The sequence below is a fragment of the Microtus ochrogaster genome, chromosome 8, assembly GCF_000317375.1.
Source record: "Microtus ochrogaster isolate Prairie Vole_2 chromosome 8, MicOch1.0, whole genome shotgun sequence".
In the NCBI taxonomy this organism is placed as follows: Eukaryota; Metazoa; Chordata; class Mammalia; order Rodentia; family Cricetidae; genus Microtus; species Microtus ochrogaster.
The window spans coordinates 26,793,823-26,811,297 of record NC_022015.1 but is presented as its reverse complement, the minus strand read 5'-3'; the positions used below and the strand labels follow the sequence as shown (position 1 = coordinate 26,811,297).

At 47.1% G+C, this 17,475-nt stretch overlaps 1 protein-coding gene across 1 annotated transcript in view; it reads left to right on the top strand.

The window, feature by feature from the left end:
• Window positions 1-17,475, top strand: part of Adam12 (ADAM metallopeptidase domain 12) — a 124,518-nt gene that overhangs the window by 10,967 nt on the left and 96,076 nt on the right. The window contains exon 2 of the mRNA XM_026781030.1: window positions 5,737-5,813. Coding sequence (XP_026636831.1) covers window positions 5,737-5,813 — 77 coding nt within the window. The remainder of the gene's footprint in view (window positions 1-5,736; window positions 5,814-17,475) is intronic.

The window sequence follows — 17,475 nt, the reverse complement described above, 5'->3', positions numbered from 1 at the left end:
TCTCTCTCTCTCTGTTTCTCTCTCTCTCTCTCTCTCTCTCTCTCTCTCTCTCTCTCTCTCTCTCTCTCTCCTGTAGATTTTTCTCTACCTTTGGAAGTGACCCTTTCATCCTATGATCCCATGAGTGATGTCATTGTCATGGTGAGGCCCTGCAGCGAAGTGTGGAGTGCACGTTTCCATTGTAGGGGGAAGCTTTCTTCTCAAAAGCAGAGGCCTGTGAGGGGACAGGGCATATGTCCAGCAGTGAGGTGTAGTGGGAAGCCTGCCTGGAGTGGAGAGGCGTGAGTTTGAGGTCCTGCCCTGCCATCAGCCACCTCTGTGACCAATAATGGCAGCTTAACCATCATGACCTCAGTTTCCACATCCTTTGGGCAAGAAATTAGCTAGAAAAGTAAGACTGGCCTTAGATGGCCCCAAGCCTCCTTCCAGCTACTAACATCTTGCCTTCAAGCATTGAATCAGAGGGGGTCACCATGTTGCCTGTGGCAGGGGTGGCCCAGGCCTTTGGGAGCATATTGAAAACACCATCCCCTCAGCATGCCCTCACAGACTCTGTCTGCTAGGAGCCCTTTTAAATTGCAAGGTCAGGCCACTTTCGTTACCACTTCAGCATATAAAACCCCTGTCTTTCTAGTCCACGGATGGAGGGGTAGCAGGGAAGTTTGATTTGACTTCCCGCAGGGCACAGAGTTGAGGGCTACCAATTTTCAGGTTCAAGAGTTGTTACTCCAGTTTCCTGTTACCCACCATTAGGTTTGATTGATAGTATTAAACAGAAGGAAAACGGTATTTTACTGGAGTGGGGAAAGGCATTCAGTTAAATAATAAGTATATAAAATGCGCAGTTAGAGCTTTTGTGAAGAGAGAGATGTAATTTTGTGGTTGTGCATGTCCAGGACTCTCTTCCACACGAGGTTTTGTTGGGAGAAATAGAATGCATTGGGTCAGCAGAACGAATCAAAGACATGGTCCTGGGAGGGCATGGTCTCGTTCAGAACCATCTTTAGGTTCGGGGGGTTGTGCGGTTTGATGCTTTGAAGGCAATCAAAGAGAAGAAAGGATTGAGGTCTGAGAAAGACTGTACCTGAAAGACTGTACTCTGAAAGAGACTAGGAGCCACAGATACCCAGCAAGGGCCTCTGTGGTAACAGATTCAGGGTTCCCTGGGTTGGACACAGATCTTCTCTGAACAGTGGCTGCTTGTCATGTTCCCTGCTGTGTGGCACATCAGAATCTCTGGGCCAAGTGTTTATGAGCCCAGAAGATCTGATTGGTTCCTGCGTGTATGTGAGCATCATTACATAGGGACCAGTGTTCATGATCCCCAAAGATCTGATTGGTTCCTGCATGTGAGCATCATTACATAGGGACCAGTGTTCATGATCCCCAAAGATCTGATTGGTTCCTGCATGTGAGCATCATTACATAGGGACCAGTGTTCATGATCCCCAAAGATCTGATTGGTTCCTGCATGTGAGCATCATTACATAAGGACTATGTACCTGACCTCAGACAGAGGCACACACTGTCCTGTAGAAATGAGTGGGTGTTGCTGGTCTCTGATCATGGTTACTACCTGTAAAGATCTCGTTATGTCTGACCCTGCCTTAGGAGTCAACTTACCAATGGTCAGAATGTAATCTCTGCCACTTCCGTAATCCAGTTTCCCAACCAATAATATGATACGTGAGGGGACAACTGTGTTTTTGAGTCATGGAATTATCCAGACGGTGACTCATAGCATCATCAAAATGAAATCATGTTCATTTACATGTGGTGAGTCATGTTGAAAAAAAAAAAACTAAATTTCAGGAAATTGGAATTGTCTGGGAGAATCTGGGAACTGTAAGAGATTAATCCCTGTCAGGAGTGAGCAAGGGGCTTGGGAGCTGTCTAACTCACGTAAATTGAGAAATAAGTTGTGAACTCTGGTGACAACTAAGATGAGTAGGGTTGTTGACTTCAAGCAATGGTTTATGAACACTAAACCCCGCTTCCCCTGCTTCCTAAAAGCAATATTTTAAGTTTTTGAACTGGAAATTAATTTGATACTCATTTGTTCTCAGCTCATGCTTTAATGAGCGTGTGTTCCTGTATATTTAATTAGAAAGTACACTTGATAAATAACCCATTAACAACAGAGCCTGGGAACAAATGGGTTTCCAATTTCAGAAGTCGGTAATTATTGTCACCACTTGGCTTTCCCTCCCCTCTCCCCCCATAAGCGGGACTCTAAGATGGATCTCAAAGGTCAGCGATCACCGGGCATCCTAGACTCCAACAGCAGCTACTGTCCTTTCCGATTGAGAGTCACCTTCAGCTTTGACATGCCTACAGGTGCACTGTGCTAGAATCCCACACCCCACCCCGTATACCACAGCCTGAGAAGGGGACCGTGATCCCTTGATGCCCTGAGATATTTCAGTCTATTACAAGCATCCTCCATGATGAGCCAGTTTTACATGACTCCCCTGAGAGTTACACACACACAGCGCCATTTCAAATCTACCCAGATGGCAAGGAGGCACACTCGCAGCCATGTGTCCTCCCTCCTTGATATTCTGATGTGGCCGCCTGGGCAGCCCCCGTCCCTTTCAGTCCCCCCAAGTGTCTTGGACTAACCCACTGCTTGTTGATGAGGACAGCCTCCTAGAAGACAGATCACCAGGTACTCCACAGGCCTGTGTCTGCATCTCTTCCCCCTCTCCCCTGAACTGCGTGCTCCCTCCGTTACCCACTGCCTTTGCAGTTTCCCATCTGCAGGTAATTCCTTCTCCAGTCCTGTCCTCTGGACACCAGCTGTCCACGCTGCAGTGTGTGCACCGAAATACTCTTCGGCAAGAAAACGCAGAGTTCATGGTGGAACCTGGAAAACATTATGCTGGATGAAAGAAGCCAGGCATGAGGCCATGTACTGCAGGCTTCTCTTTGCATGAGAGGAACAGAGCGAACAAATCCATAGAGACAGAAAGGAGGCTAGTGGTTGCCAGGGGTGGTGAGGGAGGGACTGTGGGGCTCCAGGTGTCTCTGAGCGGTCATTAAAATGCTCTGGAATGAGATCGTGGTGGTCATTGTGCATCCTTATGGATTTCAGTGGCAGAGGACTTCAGGTACTCCCTGTACTTGAAACAGAACACCGTGAGATGCTGACATGATGTACTTTAAAACAGCGAGATGTGTGGTATGGGAGTGAAGTCTTGATTTGAAAAGAGAGTCAGCTCTGTGGGGTATCCAATTGTCATGTAAAACAGTTGTGATTAAGAGAGTGGTATTGGCTTAGGAGTGGACAGTTGAGCATTCCTTGGTGGACTACAAAACGGAGAAGAGCCACGGACATACCCTGAGTATTCCCATATGCTCTGGGTTGGATGTCTCACGTGCTTGCGCACTCAGTCTCCTACTGATGGCACTTGTCTGGGGGGTGGGGGGCTTGTAGTACCTTTAGACATGACTCCTTGCTGGAGGTCACTGGAGTGGGGCCACACTCTGCTTCCTTGCTGTCCTGTGTGAGCAAGCAGCCCTCCCACTACTAAGAACTCCACTGTGCCTTCTTTGCCGTGATGGACTGTGAACCAAAAGAAGTCCTTGCTCCTTGGAAGTTGTTTCTATCAGGTGACAGAAACAAGAAAAGTCACAGACACAGCACATGGCAGAAAGTTGGGGAGAAAAACCGATGAGCTGTGGTGGCTAATGCCTGCCTTTGGTGGAGGGGAAGTCATACACGCTCTGTACTTCCAGGATGGAAATAAATCCTGGGCAGAGTAGAGAGCCAGTCTCAAGACTGTGTAAACAGAAGAAAATAAAAGGCATGTACCCATGACCTCAAAGGAAGCTGCCTTTAATAATACAGAAAGCTATGGGGGCGGGGTACATAGAAGAGACTTGAATTTATAAAGCCAGGAACTCTGGACAATAATGTTCAGGTTAAAAGACTTCTTACACAAGTATGAGGTTAAAATATTAATATCCTGATATATATATATATGGCTCTAAAATCAGTAAGAAAGATTCAAACCTGTCTCCCTGCAGCCTTCTCATCTCCATCCTTTGCCTTTCAGATGACCCAAGGATTTATCCTCTTTTTTTTTTAATTTATTTATTTGTTAAAGATTTCCGTCTCTTCCCTGCCACCGCCTCCCATTTCCCTCCCCCTCCCCCAATTAAATCCCCCCCTCCTCGGCCCGAAAAGCAATCAGGGTTCCCTGTCCTGTGGGAAGTCCAAGGAACCCCCACCTCCATCCAGGTCTAGTAAGTTGAGCATCCAAACTGCCTAGGCTCCCACAAAGCCAGTACGTGCAATAGGATCAGAAACCCATTGCCATTGTTCTTGAGTTCTCAGTAGCAGAAGGAGAGAGAGCACGAGCAAGGAACTCAGGACCGCGAGGGGTGCCCCCACACACTGAGACGATGGGGATGTTCTACTGGGAACTCACCAAGGCCAGCTGGCCTGGGTCTGGAAAAGCCTGGGATAAAACCGGACTCTCTGAACATAGCGGACAATGAGGACTACTGAGAACTCAGGATTTATCCTCTTATGTGGTTGAGATGACCTTAGCCAATTTCTCATGATGTCATGGCTTTCCCTTTGCCACTCAACCTCACCTGGTCTTTCTCGTTTGTTTATTTTTTTAACTATTTTTTTGATTGTGTGGATGTGTGTTTGCGTGCACACATGAGTTTATGTGCACCACATGCGTTCAGGAGCTCTTGGAGGCTGGAAAGGGCATCAGCTTAGCTCCCCTAGAACTGAACTGCAGATGGTTGTGAGGCATCAAGTGCTGGGAACCAAACCTGGGTTCTCGGCAGAACAGCAAATGCGTTCAGCCGCCCAGCCATCTTTCCAACCCCGGTCCTTTTTCTCAGCCAGGTAGAGACAGTGTTTGTGAATGGCTTGTCACCACCAAGAGCTGACGTGGGTATGGTGGAGGCTGGCTGAGACCTGGCTGTCCCTTAGAAGGGCCCTTTCCTGCGAAGAGTCAGCATGCTGCTGGCATTGTGAATGCCTGGGCGAGGACTGTGGCGTGTGAGCAGCCATTCCTTGCCAATCAGCTGCTTAGTTGGAGCTGTGACCCAGCCTTTTTCTCAACAGCGTAACTACCTTGAATCTGGACAGAGCTCTGTCTTCCCAGGAGGCATCTGAGCTGTGGTTGCTTTGGAGAATGTTAGAGTTATCCTATAAGGATTTCTTTTTTTTTTTTCTTCCAAGACCTCCCTCAGTGACCTTCCTGCCGAGCTGAATGTGGGCGATTCTGGGAATTCTCATCTTTCATTCCTTAGTAGCCCCCATCTGCTCGGCTGTTGTCCTAAACCGTTGATTCAGGCCTGGTTTTATTGCATTTCACAGTATGCTTAAACATCCCATCCACTTCCTCGTCTCATTACCAGAGACAATTTACATGAGGGTAAACCAAGGATGTCAACGTGATCTGTTCTGCTGCTGAGCTTTGTACAACCGTGGGCATCAGGGCTTTCCCAGGGTGGGCGGGGTCCAACAGGTGAGAGTGGAGGCCAGTCAGGCCTATCAGAACCCTGCTGATAATATCTAAGGAGGTCTGGTGTGCTAACCATAGACCCTGGAAAAGCCACATTGGGCTTAGCAGTAAACATTAAGACTACCTATGTAATATGGTATAACATGTCCTATAAGTAAAGCAATAGGGGTGTAGACTAGAGGAAGCTGGGTTATCCTAGGTGGAAGGAAGATGTGTTAACTGATTTCCCCTCTCTGTCTTTCAGGATCACTGTTACTACCACGGACACGTGCAAGGAGATGCTGCCTCAATGGTCAGCCTCAGCACTTGCTCAGGTCTCAGGTAAGTGGACATGACCATGGATGTTCCGGTTTAACCATCCCTAGACGACTCGTTTCTCTCTGCACTCACTCGAAGACCCTGAGAAAGTGGGAGGCAACCTGTGTCATCGGCACAGCTGACCCAAGATCTTAGTGTCTCCTTCATTTCCCCTCTTTAAATTCTTTCCTCGGGCTAGGGTGTAGGGCTGGGGGTCTGAGAACCACAGAACTAACTGGGTTTAGGCTCCCAAGCGTGATCTGAGGCTGGGGCTATGGCTCAGTGGTAGAAATGCCTAACTATAAAGCCACAGACCCAGTCTCCCAGACTGCCAGAAAATGAGAGAACACAGGCATCGCATGAACGATCCTCTGTGCTCACGGCCCTGATGCTTCAAACTTCCAAGTGCTAAAAGATAGGGCACTGTTCATTAACATCGTAGCTGCTGGCTTAATCAAAACAGATTGAAGGCCCCCTTCTTGCTGGGAAAAAAAAGAAAGAATTTAACATTGACCAAGTGGAGTTGACCTCAGGCCTATCTGGGCAGGGTTTCACTATAGGTAAGGGTAGGTAATGCTGACCTTTTATCACCCTGGGATTGCCTACTCTCAGCCTTGCCCTTCCGAGACCCAGCTAGTCGCGACCAGCGAACTTTTACTGGAGCAGCTGCTTGTCTGATAAAATCCACTCTTGCCTTTCTTCCCCAACCACTAGATCTGTGTATGGAGTTGTGAACTATCGGTTTGCATCCTCAAAGTCCTAAATGGCTTGGGCCAGGGCACCGGAGAGGGGCTCCAGGGCAGGGAGGACAGAGAAGAATCTAGAAAATGTTCCAGCTTCGATGACAGGGTGGGACTGTGCTTTGTATGTCTGCAGTAACTGTCGTCTCTGGAGTTCTGTGAGGGTTTGGGGAGAATGAGACACCACACACACCACAGTGTACAGACACAGAACAATTCAACATGGCTTCACACACAGAGAAATGGCATAAAGCATGCAATAAATATGCAATCAACGGCCTACCACACACACATATACACACCGCAAATGGTTTACTAAACACACAGAGGCAATAAACAACATAGCCTCAACATACACACACACACAGAGAGAGAGAGAGAGAGAGAGAGAGAGAGCGCACCCACTCTCACTCTGCAGCTCCCTGTCATTCCTGCTACATAAAGTTCTATTTTACACACGCATCTCATTTTCCCCACTTGCGCACATGGGGGTGTGAGTTTTGCTGTTTTCTGCATTTTCTCAGTTTTAGGCAACAATGTTCTTAGCACCAACTGGCCGTCATGTGAGGGCTAGAGAGGGCATGGCGTATGGCAGGGAGGGCACACGCTCTTTCCCTGGGACTAATCACACTCCTGAGTCTTCATCCTTTTCAAAGAGCTGCCTTGATTGTCATGGTGATTCACAGAAGGTGGGGGTTCACTTCTTCACAGCCTCCCCAGCGTTCAGGACATCTCACTGTCTCCTGCGTGTTTGTCACTGAACTCTAGGGTCGTGTCCACAGCTGTTCCTCTCCTTTACCCCCATCTAGACCTGCTCAGGTAAGAATAGTGACATGTGAACATGTGGTCAAGATGCTTTTTCTAAAAAACCACAGTGTTCATGTAACCCCTATTCTTGTCTTCTAATCCTGTCTGTGTACGGAACTAATCATATCTAGAACACACACATACATACAGTCACTATGCATATGTGCGTGAGCGAGCATGCATGTGCACACACACACAGATGCATTGCATTCCATTGTTTTATACATCTTTGACATGGTGTTGATGGAGCACCAGAGAACTTCAGGGCATCTGTTGGTCTGAGAGAGGAAGGCAGTGTCTCGTGCGCGTTCTCTCTGGCTCTTCATTTATTCCTGGGATACTAGCATGTCCCCAGTGCTCTTCTAGGTCTTAGGGATTCAGCAGCACATAAATTATATTCCTCCGAGAGCACCACCTAGGAAGGGGCAAGGGACAGAGAGTGAGTGGCATGAGTGATTATGGAGAGGGTGAAACTGAGAAAGGACAGAAGGGGAAGACGTGGTCTGAGATGGGAGATGAAGGCAGAGCACAGGCCCTGGTGGGAAGCAGGGAATTGCAAGCACATGCTGTGGGCAGAGCAGCAATGTGGCTGGTATGGCTTGGAAAGGAAGAAGGGAGCCACTAGAGGTAGGTGACATCAGAGGGGACAGTAGAAGAGCTGGGGATGAGGTCAGATACAAGAGAGAGTTTGGAGGTACAGGGGCCAGGGCTAAAATGGATCAGGATCACAGGAGAGACCCGGGTGGACAGAGCTCAGGAACAAACTGAGGGTTCACCTTGTCTGCTCAAGGTTATGTTTGAGACCTTGAGATATGACACACCTCTCCAAGGCTTATATGTTGGGACATTTGGTCCCCAGCTGGTAGTGATAATTTGGGAGGTTTGGGGACCACTAAAGTTGCATCCCAGCTGCAAGAAGTGAATCACTACATGGGGGAGGGCTTGATTTTATAACCCTCCTCTGCTTCCCAATGACCTCCCCTTCTGCTCCCCGGTCCACCCAGATCAAAGCTACCCCCACCATCTGCCATGAGAGTGTATCCTAACCCTGAGACAAAATAAGTGCTCCCGTCTTAGGGTGCTTTCTTTTGGGGTATCTGATCACAGAAACCGGAAAAGCAGTATATGGAGTGAAGGTGACCAGGGCATGGGGTAGACAGGCTGAGACCAGACTCTGAAGCACAGTCATCAGGCAGCGAGCCAGCTGGTGGATACTGGACAGCTCATCCGCTCTGAGCTCCATTCTCCTGTGACCCACCCCCCACCTCGTGCTGAACAGCCACCCCAGCCTCCAGGGCAACCTGATACACTTTGACTCTGGGTTCCCATCCACAGCCCGGGCGCTCCAGCACTCCCGGACTTGCCATCCCTCAGACACGTGTGTCTTATGAAAAGAAGCCCATATAGCAGTACTGTGTCTCTCTAGAGCCCAGAGGACACACCTGATTGTCCAAGAGCCATCTATTCAAAGTGGCTCTTTCTGACTTCTCACTTCATGGTAAAGTTGATGTGTATGAAGAAGGAAAAGCTGGCTTTACAAACAAGTTGACGGGAAGGGAGACCCTGGCCACGGAAAAGTTCAGAGGGCTTCAGGGGTGGCTGGACCTAGGATCTCAACTAGTGGAGTCAGAGTTGATTTCCTATCTACAGCTTCTACTTTCTTCTGTGCTAATTTATTCTAAGGTAGTGTCTGTTTGGTTGGCTTTAAATTTTAAAAAGATTTTTCTTTTTTAAATCTTTTTTTTTATTATTGGCATTATAACTAATTATAGCATTTCTCCCCCCTGCTCCTCCCTCTAAACCCTCTCGTAGCCTCTGCATGTTCTCCTGCAGATTCTTGGCCTGTATTTTCATTCATTGTTGTTGTATATATGTATGTATGTATTCCTAAATATAACCCGAGACAGTGTTTTAGCTTGAACTACCACACAAAATCGTACAGAGTGGGTGACTCAGACTTCTCCCAGTCCCAGAGGCTGAGTTTAGGGTCAAGCTGCTGACGTGATAAGCTTACTTCTGTGGGCTCACTCCAGGCTTTTGGTTGGCACCGCCTTGATATGTGCTCCCATGACTTCCTCTTGTGTGTACAGAGACCAGGAGCTCCAGTACTGGTTCCTTCTGTGAACCCTCTCTGTGGCTCCATCCTCATGGCCTGAACCGAACTTCTCATCTCTCAAAAGGCCCCACATCCTAACACTACCACATTGGAGAATAACACTTGGGTGCATAGATTGTCGGTGCAGGACAAAGGCACTTAGACCATAATGGACACAATTTTGTTTTGGTCGGGACATATTGAATCATATTTTGGCGGCAAAGAAGCTGCTGGTCTTGGTAAGCTTACATCCTGAGGGGTGGAGGTTGGGGTGCATGAAGAGCTCTCTTCCAAGTTCAGCAAACACCCTCCAAGTGCATCTTAACTGTCCTGACTGGCTCGTTGTACACCCCTGGGACAGTCACAGTGGTACATGGAGAGATGCTCTAGTCCAAATGTTATGTGGCCATGCCCTGAAGAAGCCATCACAGGCAGCACAAGAGCAATGGTGAACACTGTCAAGAAGGACAAAAGAAAGTCGGGGATTCTGAGAATGCCACACGCTGGGACCAGCAATCCATGGAGGCATCCAATGCTCAGGTGATTTCTGTGAGGATATCAAACTCTAGATGAGTAAAGAGATCAAGGTGTACACATTTAATTTGAAAAATGGTTTATGAAACAATAACAATAACTATTCAGAACTCCTAGACTGGGAGTTCCCAGAGTAGATTTCTCATGTGGAATCTTTCCTGAGGGAGAGGGTGTAAAGAAATGTCTCTGCACTCCAGATAGCGAAGGCATCCATGGAGCTGAGAAAGGCTTCCACCCCGTCGATCCTGTACTGGGGTTACTTACAGGCACATGAATGACTCAAAGGCACATCACAGAGAAATCCTTCACACAACTTAGAGACCGTGACTATAGAAGAGTTACCTAACCCATGGCCCATTGTCTACCTGTCTTGTGTTGTGGGAGCTGCGGGCTACATTCCTGCCACCCAGCTCCCGGCCGCCTGGCTAGCTTATGCCCCAAAATAAAGACACACAAACTGTATTCATATAAACACTGCTTGGCCCATTTCTATTAATGTGAGTAGCACCACGAGGTGCGCTTACCAGGAAGATTCTAGCCTATGTCCATCCTGAGTCGGAGCTTCGTCACGTCTGCCCCAAAGAGCAGAGGCATGGCGTCTGAGCTCACTTCCCTTCTTCCCAGCATTCTGTTCTGTTTACTCCACCCACCTAAAGGCTGGCCTATCAAATGGGCCAAGGCAGTTTCTTTATTAGCCAATGACCTTCCTCCATCAGTCTTGTTTTGTTTTGATTTGCTCTTTTATTTTCTTTTGAGGGGGGACAGCGACAGTCAAGACAAGGTCTCTCTGTGTACCCCTGACTGCTGGCTGTCCTGGAGCTATCTCTATAGACTAGGCTGGCCTCGAACTCAGAGATCCACCTGCCTCTGCCTCATCTTCCTCTGACTCTTATCCCTCTGTCTCTGCCTCCTCTGCCTCTCCCTAACAAGTACTGGGATTGAAGAGCTGCGCCACCACCACTAGACTGCTATATGATCTCTTGAGACAAGACCTCACATTGACTGGGCAGGCCTAGAACTCATAGCCAAGGCTTGCTTGAAATTGTGATTCTCCTGGTACAGCTTCTCCAGCACTAGGATTACAGACACATGCCACACCTGGCTTCTGTTTCTGCCTTCAGGTCTTGTGAGGCCTGTGAACCTTCCCCTTTCTCCATGGGGGAGCACTGATGGCCGTCATCATACCCAGCCCAGAAGGAAAAACTGTACAGCACACCCTAAGGGGACAAGCTGCCCCAGGTATCCCTATGCCACTCAGCCATCACATACTTTATCCTTCCTAGGCTGTCCACTAAATGTCTATTTCCACACACTGCCTAACTTCTACAGACTCCTACAAGGATACAGGTAATCCCCATATAACAAAGTCACCCAAACACAGCAGTGTCTGCATTAGTACCCACCTCCCAGCCCCAGCCCCCAGAAAACATTCCTTTCCCCAGCCCCTGGGAGACTCCAGAACTGGGAACTGAAGAAGGCCGCCGTGCAGTCACCAACTGTGCCCCTAAGCCCCACCCCATCTTCTTGCCACTCTAACACAGGTCACTCATTAACAGAGAAATCACAAACCCAAGCTGTCAACTTTATCTTTCAAGCTGAGAAGCAGAACACCGCATCCAATCTATAGCTCTCTGACAGAAGAATCGATCAGGGCTGGAAATAAAGAAAAACCGTATTTATCCGTAGCGGCCAGCATGATAGATATTAAGAAAGAAAATAGGGATAAACTTTCTGCTAAGTACAGGGTATTCTGGAAACATAGAGACCCAAGGGCACGGAAATGCCTGTGGGTGTCATCAGTTCAGAGAGAAGCAGCTGTGCAAGTGTATACATCACAGTCTGTCCATAACGACGGGCAAAGTACACCCTTGTACCCAACTCCGATCAATTTATAGATTCATAGTTGCTCCTATTGTACAATTTAGAGCTAGAAAACATGTGTGCACATGTGTATGTGTGTGTACATGTGTGCATGTGTACTGTGGTGTATTTCATGGGTGTGGGCAGACATGTGGAAGTCAGAGGTGGGTATTGGGTCTTCCGTTGTTCTCTACCATATTTTCTGAAGCAAGCTCTCTCACAAAGCTGGAGGTCACCAGTTCAGCTAGACCAGCTGGTCAGTGAGGCTTCAGGATCCGCCTGTCTCCACCTCCTCAGGGCTGGGGTACAGATGTGATCTGCCACAGCCACCTTTTCCTCAGTGCTGGGCATCTGGACTCAGGTCTTCATACTTGTAAGATAAGCGTTTTACTCACTGAAGACTTCCCTGGCCCTGGACCAGCATTCTTTCTTTTCAGCTCCACGTCCTCTTCCCCGAGGGAGCTGCCTGTCTTGCTGACATCATCCCTGTTTCCCCTCTGCCTGCACTTAGTTGGCCTTTGCAAAGTCCACTCTCCCATCAAGGTCAAATCAAAGGGGCACCTTTCCATGAGACCTCCATCGAGTCTAGCTCTGTCCTGAACCATGAGACCAGTGTGTGCTCACTTATCTCAGTCCCTACAGCACCACTGGACCTCTGGAAATACCTGTCCATACCCTGTGTGTCCATTCTTCTCTCTACCTATTGCTGTCCTAAGGTAAGAGCCTTCAGTGTGGGGAACATTCCTAACACATCCTATCTACCCCTTGGTCATAGTCTGGAGCTTTTAGTGAAGGGCTTCAGATGTGAGAGGTAGCACAAGATGGCTATTGAAATCCAACTAAATAAAGTGTTAAGGACTGGAGGTGCAGCTCCGTGGCAGCTCCTAGCATCCATAAGGCCCTGGGCTTGAGTCCCAACACTAATAAAATTAAATTGTCAGGATAGGAGGTTTATTTGTGCCTATTGAATAAGTATGTACATTATTATACTCCTGAAAGTTTTGTCTTGATTTTAATTATATAATATGACATATATAACACCAAATTTTATGTATTAAATACAGAAGAGGTTTCTTTCCTCATGCAATTTGATCATAGTCTTCAAGTGCTTTCCACAAAGGAGAGTTGATGAGCGTCCTCCCTAGAATGAGGTTGACCACTGTCATAGTTACTTTTCTCACGGCTATGACAAACTACCTGACCAAAGCAACGTAAAGGAGGAAGGGCCAATCTGGGTTCACAGTTGGGGACTAAGTCCATCACAGTGGGAGAGGCTAAACATCAGCCCTAGCCATGAGAGCAGGGACGTGAGCAGCTAGTCACAGTGCAGCCATAATCAGGACGCAGAGAGAGGTGAATGCTTATAGTCATCTTGCTTCCTCTTTTTGTCCTTTATATCCAGCCTGGCCCCCAGCCTGTGGAATGGCGCCGCCAGCCGCCCACATGTAGGGCTGGTTTTTCTCAGTTAAACGTCTCTGGAAACACCTTCAGGTGTGACTCCTCTCCCATGTGAAATTCAGTCAGGTTGACAGTGAAGATGCCAACCATCATAACCACCATAATCAAAATAATAAGCTGTAATTAGGAATCAAGACACACACAACCCTTGTAGAATAACTGTGTGGATGCAGTATTATTGTTTATAATTTGACAAACCAAACTGACATATCTGAAGAAATCTGACCATCTATCTATCTCATGTAGGCCTGTCTCCTTGCTGCCAGTGGCCTATGTTGATCTCTGGCACCCTTTTTTTTGGTGCACATGTCATTCCACAATGTCTGCCTCCATCTCCACTTCATCTTCTCCCCTGTGTGTTACCTTCCATCTCTTGGAGGGACATGTCCTCAGAGTTAGGCCCCACTCTCAGAACAAGGTCGTTTAACAGATGGTTTCAGTTACATCTTCTAAGTATGATCCATTAAGAGGTACTAGAGTTTAGCCCTTAAAACATCTCTGTTTAACCCACCCCCCAGAGTGTCCTTGGACTTGAATTATTTCACTGGTGAAACATGTCTATGCTATCTGCTTTGCAGAATTTCCATAAATGCTAGCAAGGATGATGCACTCAAGAGCCTAGAGATCCAAAGTGCCTGAGGAAAGGGGACTGGAGAGGTGGCTCAGTGGTTAAGAGCACTTATGGCTCTTGTAGGCAAGTGCAGGTTTGGTTCCCAGCACCTACAGGGTGGTTAACAACAGTCTGTAACTCCAGTTCCAGGGGATCTGGCTCCCTCTTCTGGTTTTGTGGGCACTGCCTGCAGACATATGCACAGGCAGAATATCCATACACATAGAACAAAAATAAATAAATGTATTTTTAAATACCTGGCACCAGCAGTGTTTCTGATCTGCCCACATTTAGGATTTGGGCTTTCTGACTAAGGATACTCAGCCTGCAAATAACTATTTTTAGATGCTTTATAATAGTTTTATCTTCAGCATCTTTTGCCATGCACCTCACCCTGGTGGCACAGTACATTTGAAATAGGAGCTACAGGCTGGCGGTCTTTGTGCCTAACCTAGTACTTGGCACATGGTTGTGGCAGTCATGGCAATGAATGCTTGTTTTGCATGTGCATGAGATATGCACATAGGAGTTGGTTCTGAAAATAAGCCTATGCTAATATTGCTAATATTAGCTGATATTGCTGCCATCGCAGCTCATCAAACATACATGAGAGAGGATATTACTTTTACCCATGAGCTCTTCCAGAAAGGGGGATTGAAATGAAATTTCATGCCAGCTGCATTTCTGTCTCATGATTGACAGCATGATACGGAGACTAAAAGTTCTTCCTCAGGAAATGCTGTTAGCGGTATTGGCACTGAACATGCCGAGAAAATCCGTATTTCCTCATTGCTGTCTTATTGCAGGGAGTCAAGATCCATGTGCCACATTCCTGCTTGCCCGGGACTAACAAGCAACTGGTAAAAATAACAACATTAAGTTGCATTATTGCCCGGTGCACCCTTGCTTCAGGGGCTAAAATCTGAATTTTCAGCACAAAAGCTTTACCTTGAGGGAATATAGATCTGATGCGTTTCCCCAATGAAACCTAACAAAGCCAACTTGGCAGTTTGATAAATTCCTCTTCATGTCCATTCAAGAGGAAAATAACCTTACTTTAAATATTTCCATTGTTATGGGGATTTGTTTGTTTCATTCTGTGTTGTTTCTGACAGGGTCTCATGTAGCCAAATTCTGGCTTCAAATTGTCTATAGAGCTGAGGATCCCCTTAAGCCCAACTTCACCTTCCATCTCCCAAGTGCAAGGATTGTGCAAGCTGACATGATGCTAAGAAGGGAATGAGCCCAGGGTCTCTTGCAAGCTAGACCAACATGTCACCAGCTGCGTAACATCTCCAGCCCCAGACTTGGCATCTGAAGGGAAGGCCATTTTCACTGCAGCCACTCATCTCTCTGGTCTGTCTTTTTCTCCTTCTGCTTCCCTCTCGGGACCCTGTTCTGAGAGTCTCATTCCTCTCTATGCTGTGCTGATAGCGATGGGTGGGGGTGCACCAAGAAACACAAGCCTCAGATGCACGGGTCAGGAGTGGAGCCCCAGATCTTCCTTGAGCTGCCTGGGACCTTAGATGCTGGGAATGATGACTGGAATTTCAGCTGCAGGAAGGCCACCACAGTGATAGGTACACTGAGACTGAACCCACAGTCTCTATCTTTCCCAAGCACTCACACATGGTCTTGACTTGGGCCTTTCCTCCTTGCATACTGGAGAGGGTAGAACCCTACTTTCAAAATCTGCTAGAATCAAATTCTCTACTCTGAGATTCTTCCAACTTGAAGTTTATAATCAAACATTTATGACATCTACCCTAAAACAAATTCCCTCCCTTATCTAACTTGGGGCCAGGGAGGGCTGTGAGAACATCGCATTTTTGCATCTCAGAAACCTTGAGAGTGCTTGAATCTTGGACTGCTCCTTGCAGAGATCTTTACAGCTAAATGATTAATTATACCCAAGATAGTCCAAAGCAATTATTTAATTACGCTGTATTGTGGGCTGCCAACTGTGTGGAGCAAAGGGGCTGCCTTCACCCCTGTTTCTCAACATCTGGCCTTTGGATGACTTAAAAGATAAAAGGAGATATGAGAACATTTTTATGACCAAGTAACAATTTCTAGAACTTTCCAGTAAGTAGAAAAAAACACCTTTCAGCGACTGGCTTCTCTCATGATGAGAGCATGATGCCATGTTTCACTCTGTGTCCCCAGCTGACTGGGTGGGTAAGAATTGCAGAAAACAGCTGATAACATATGGTATAGTGCAAAGGAGCTGTATTTGCCTTTCAATCATCTTTCTTTCTACTTTGTCTTTCTTGTTTGCTTTGTTTTTTAAGGTTTTTTTTCCCATTAATTTGGGCTTCCTAAAATCAAGAGTAATGAGCAAAAATTCCAGTCACCCATTACAAACTTAGAAATGTTAGCTTTATTTCAAGAAGCAGTTCAGTGTAAGAGATGCAGGCTGCCCCTCATAGTTGTAGCCCAGAGGTGTGCCCGGGTCATAGATCTAGACATGCTCATGGATACTGTCTTGCGGGGAGGTGGGGGGGGGCAGCTATCTGGAGCTATCTTTTTATCTGCCATGGCATACTGATTCTTCCTAAATCCTCCACAGCTCTCTCTGGTTTCTAACAGCTCCATGCCTGGGTGCTGTCCTCTCTCTTAGAGGATGAACATCCTAGCAGTGATCTGTGCCTCCCACTGCCTGTGACACCTCAACAAAGTTGGTAAAAAGAAGTGCCCATCCGTCTTGAGTTAGTCACTGTATTTAAGGTTCAACCCAAAGAGATAACCTAATCCCTCAGCCCTCTTCCCTCCGTAGCATTTGAGTGTGGAAGGTGTCCAGCAAGAATAGCTATGATCTGGAGAGAGCTCTCAGTTCCTAAAGGGCTAGCTTTGCAGGTGTGAGGACCTGAGCTCAGTCTCCAAACCCATGTAAAAGACACCTGTAGCTGTGTGAGCCCATGGTCCCAGTGCTGGGGAGGAGGGGACAGAAGGATCCCTGGGGCTTTCTGGACAGCCAGTCCAACCAAACCAGCAAACTCTGGGGCCATTGAGAGGCCTTGTCCAAAAACGTTAGGTAGACTCGAAGAAAACAGTTGATGTCATTTAATCCCAGCCCTTCGTCATTAATATTTGCCTGGCTGGTGTGTCTAACGGTGACAGTGACACAGTGAAGTCACCCACGACCGAGTTAGAGTTACTCTGTGACTTTAGATCCAGAAGGACTTGTTTTATGAAATGGCCTGAGCCTGCCTTTGGAACACACATATTTAGAGTTATGTTTTCTTTTGATGAACGGTTCTCTTGGTCAGTGTGAAGTGACATTATCTCCTCTGACGAGAACTGGCCTCAGTCTGTCTTGTCAGATATTACGATAACAACGCCGGCTTCTCCTTGCTCCATTTGCTTGGAATACTTATTTTTTTTTTTTTACTCTTTCTCTCTGAGGTGATGTTTATTTTGGGGCAGAAGGCACATTTTGGAGGCAGCAAAATAAGCATTCTGCTCCCTAATCTGGTCCTCGAGTCTGGCACTCTTTTTTTTTTTCTTTTATTTTTTTTTTTATTGAGAAAAGGAAAAAAAACAAGTTTCTACCTCCTCCCAGCCTCCCATTTCCCTCCCCCT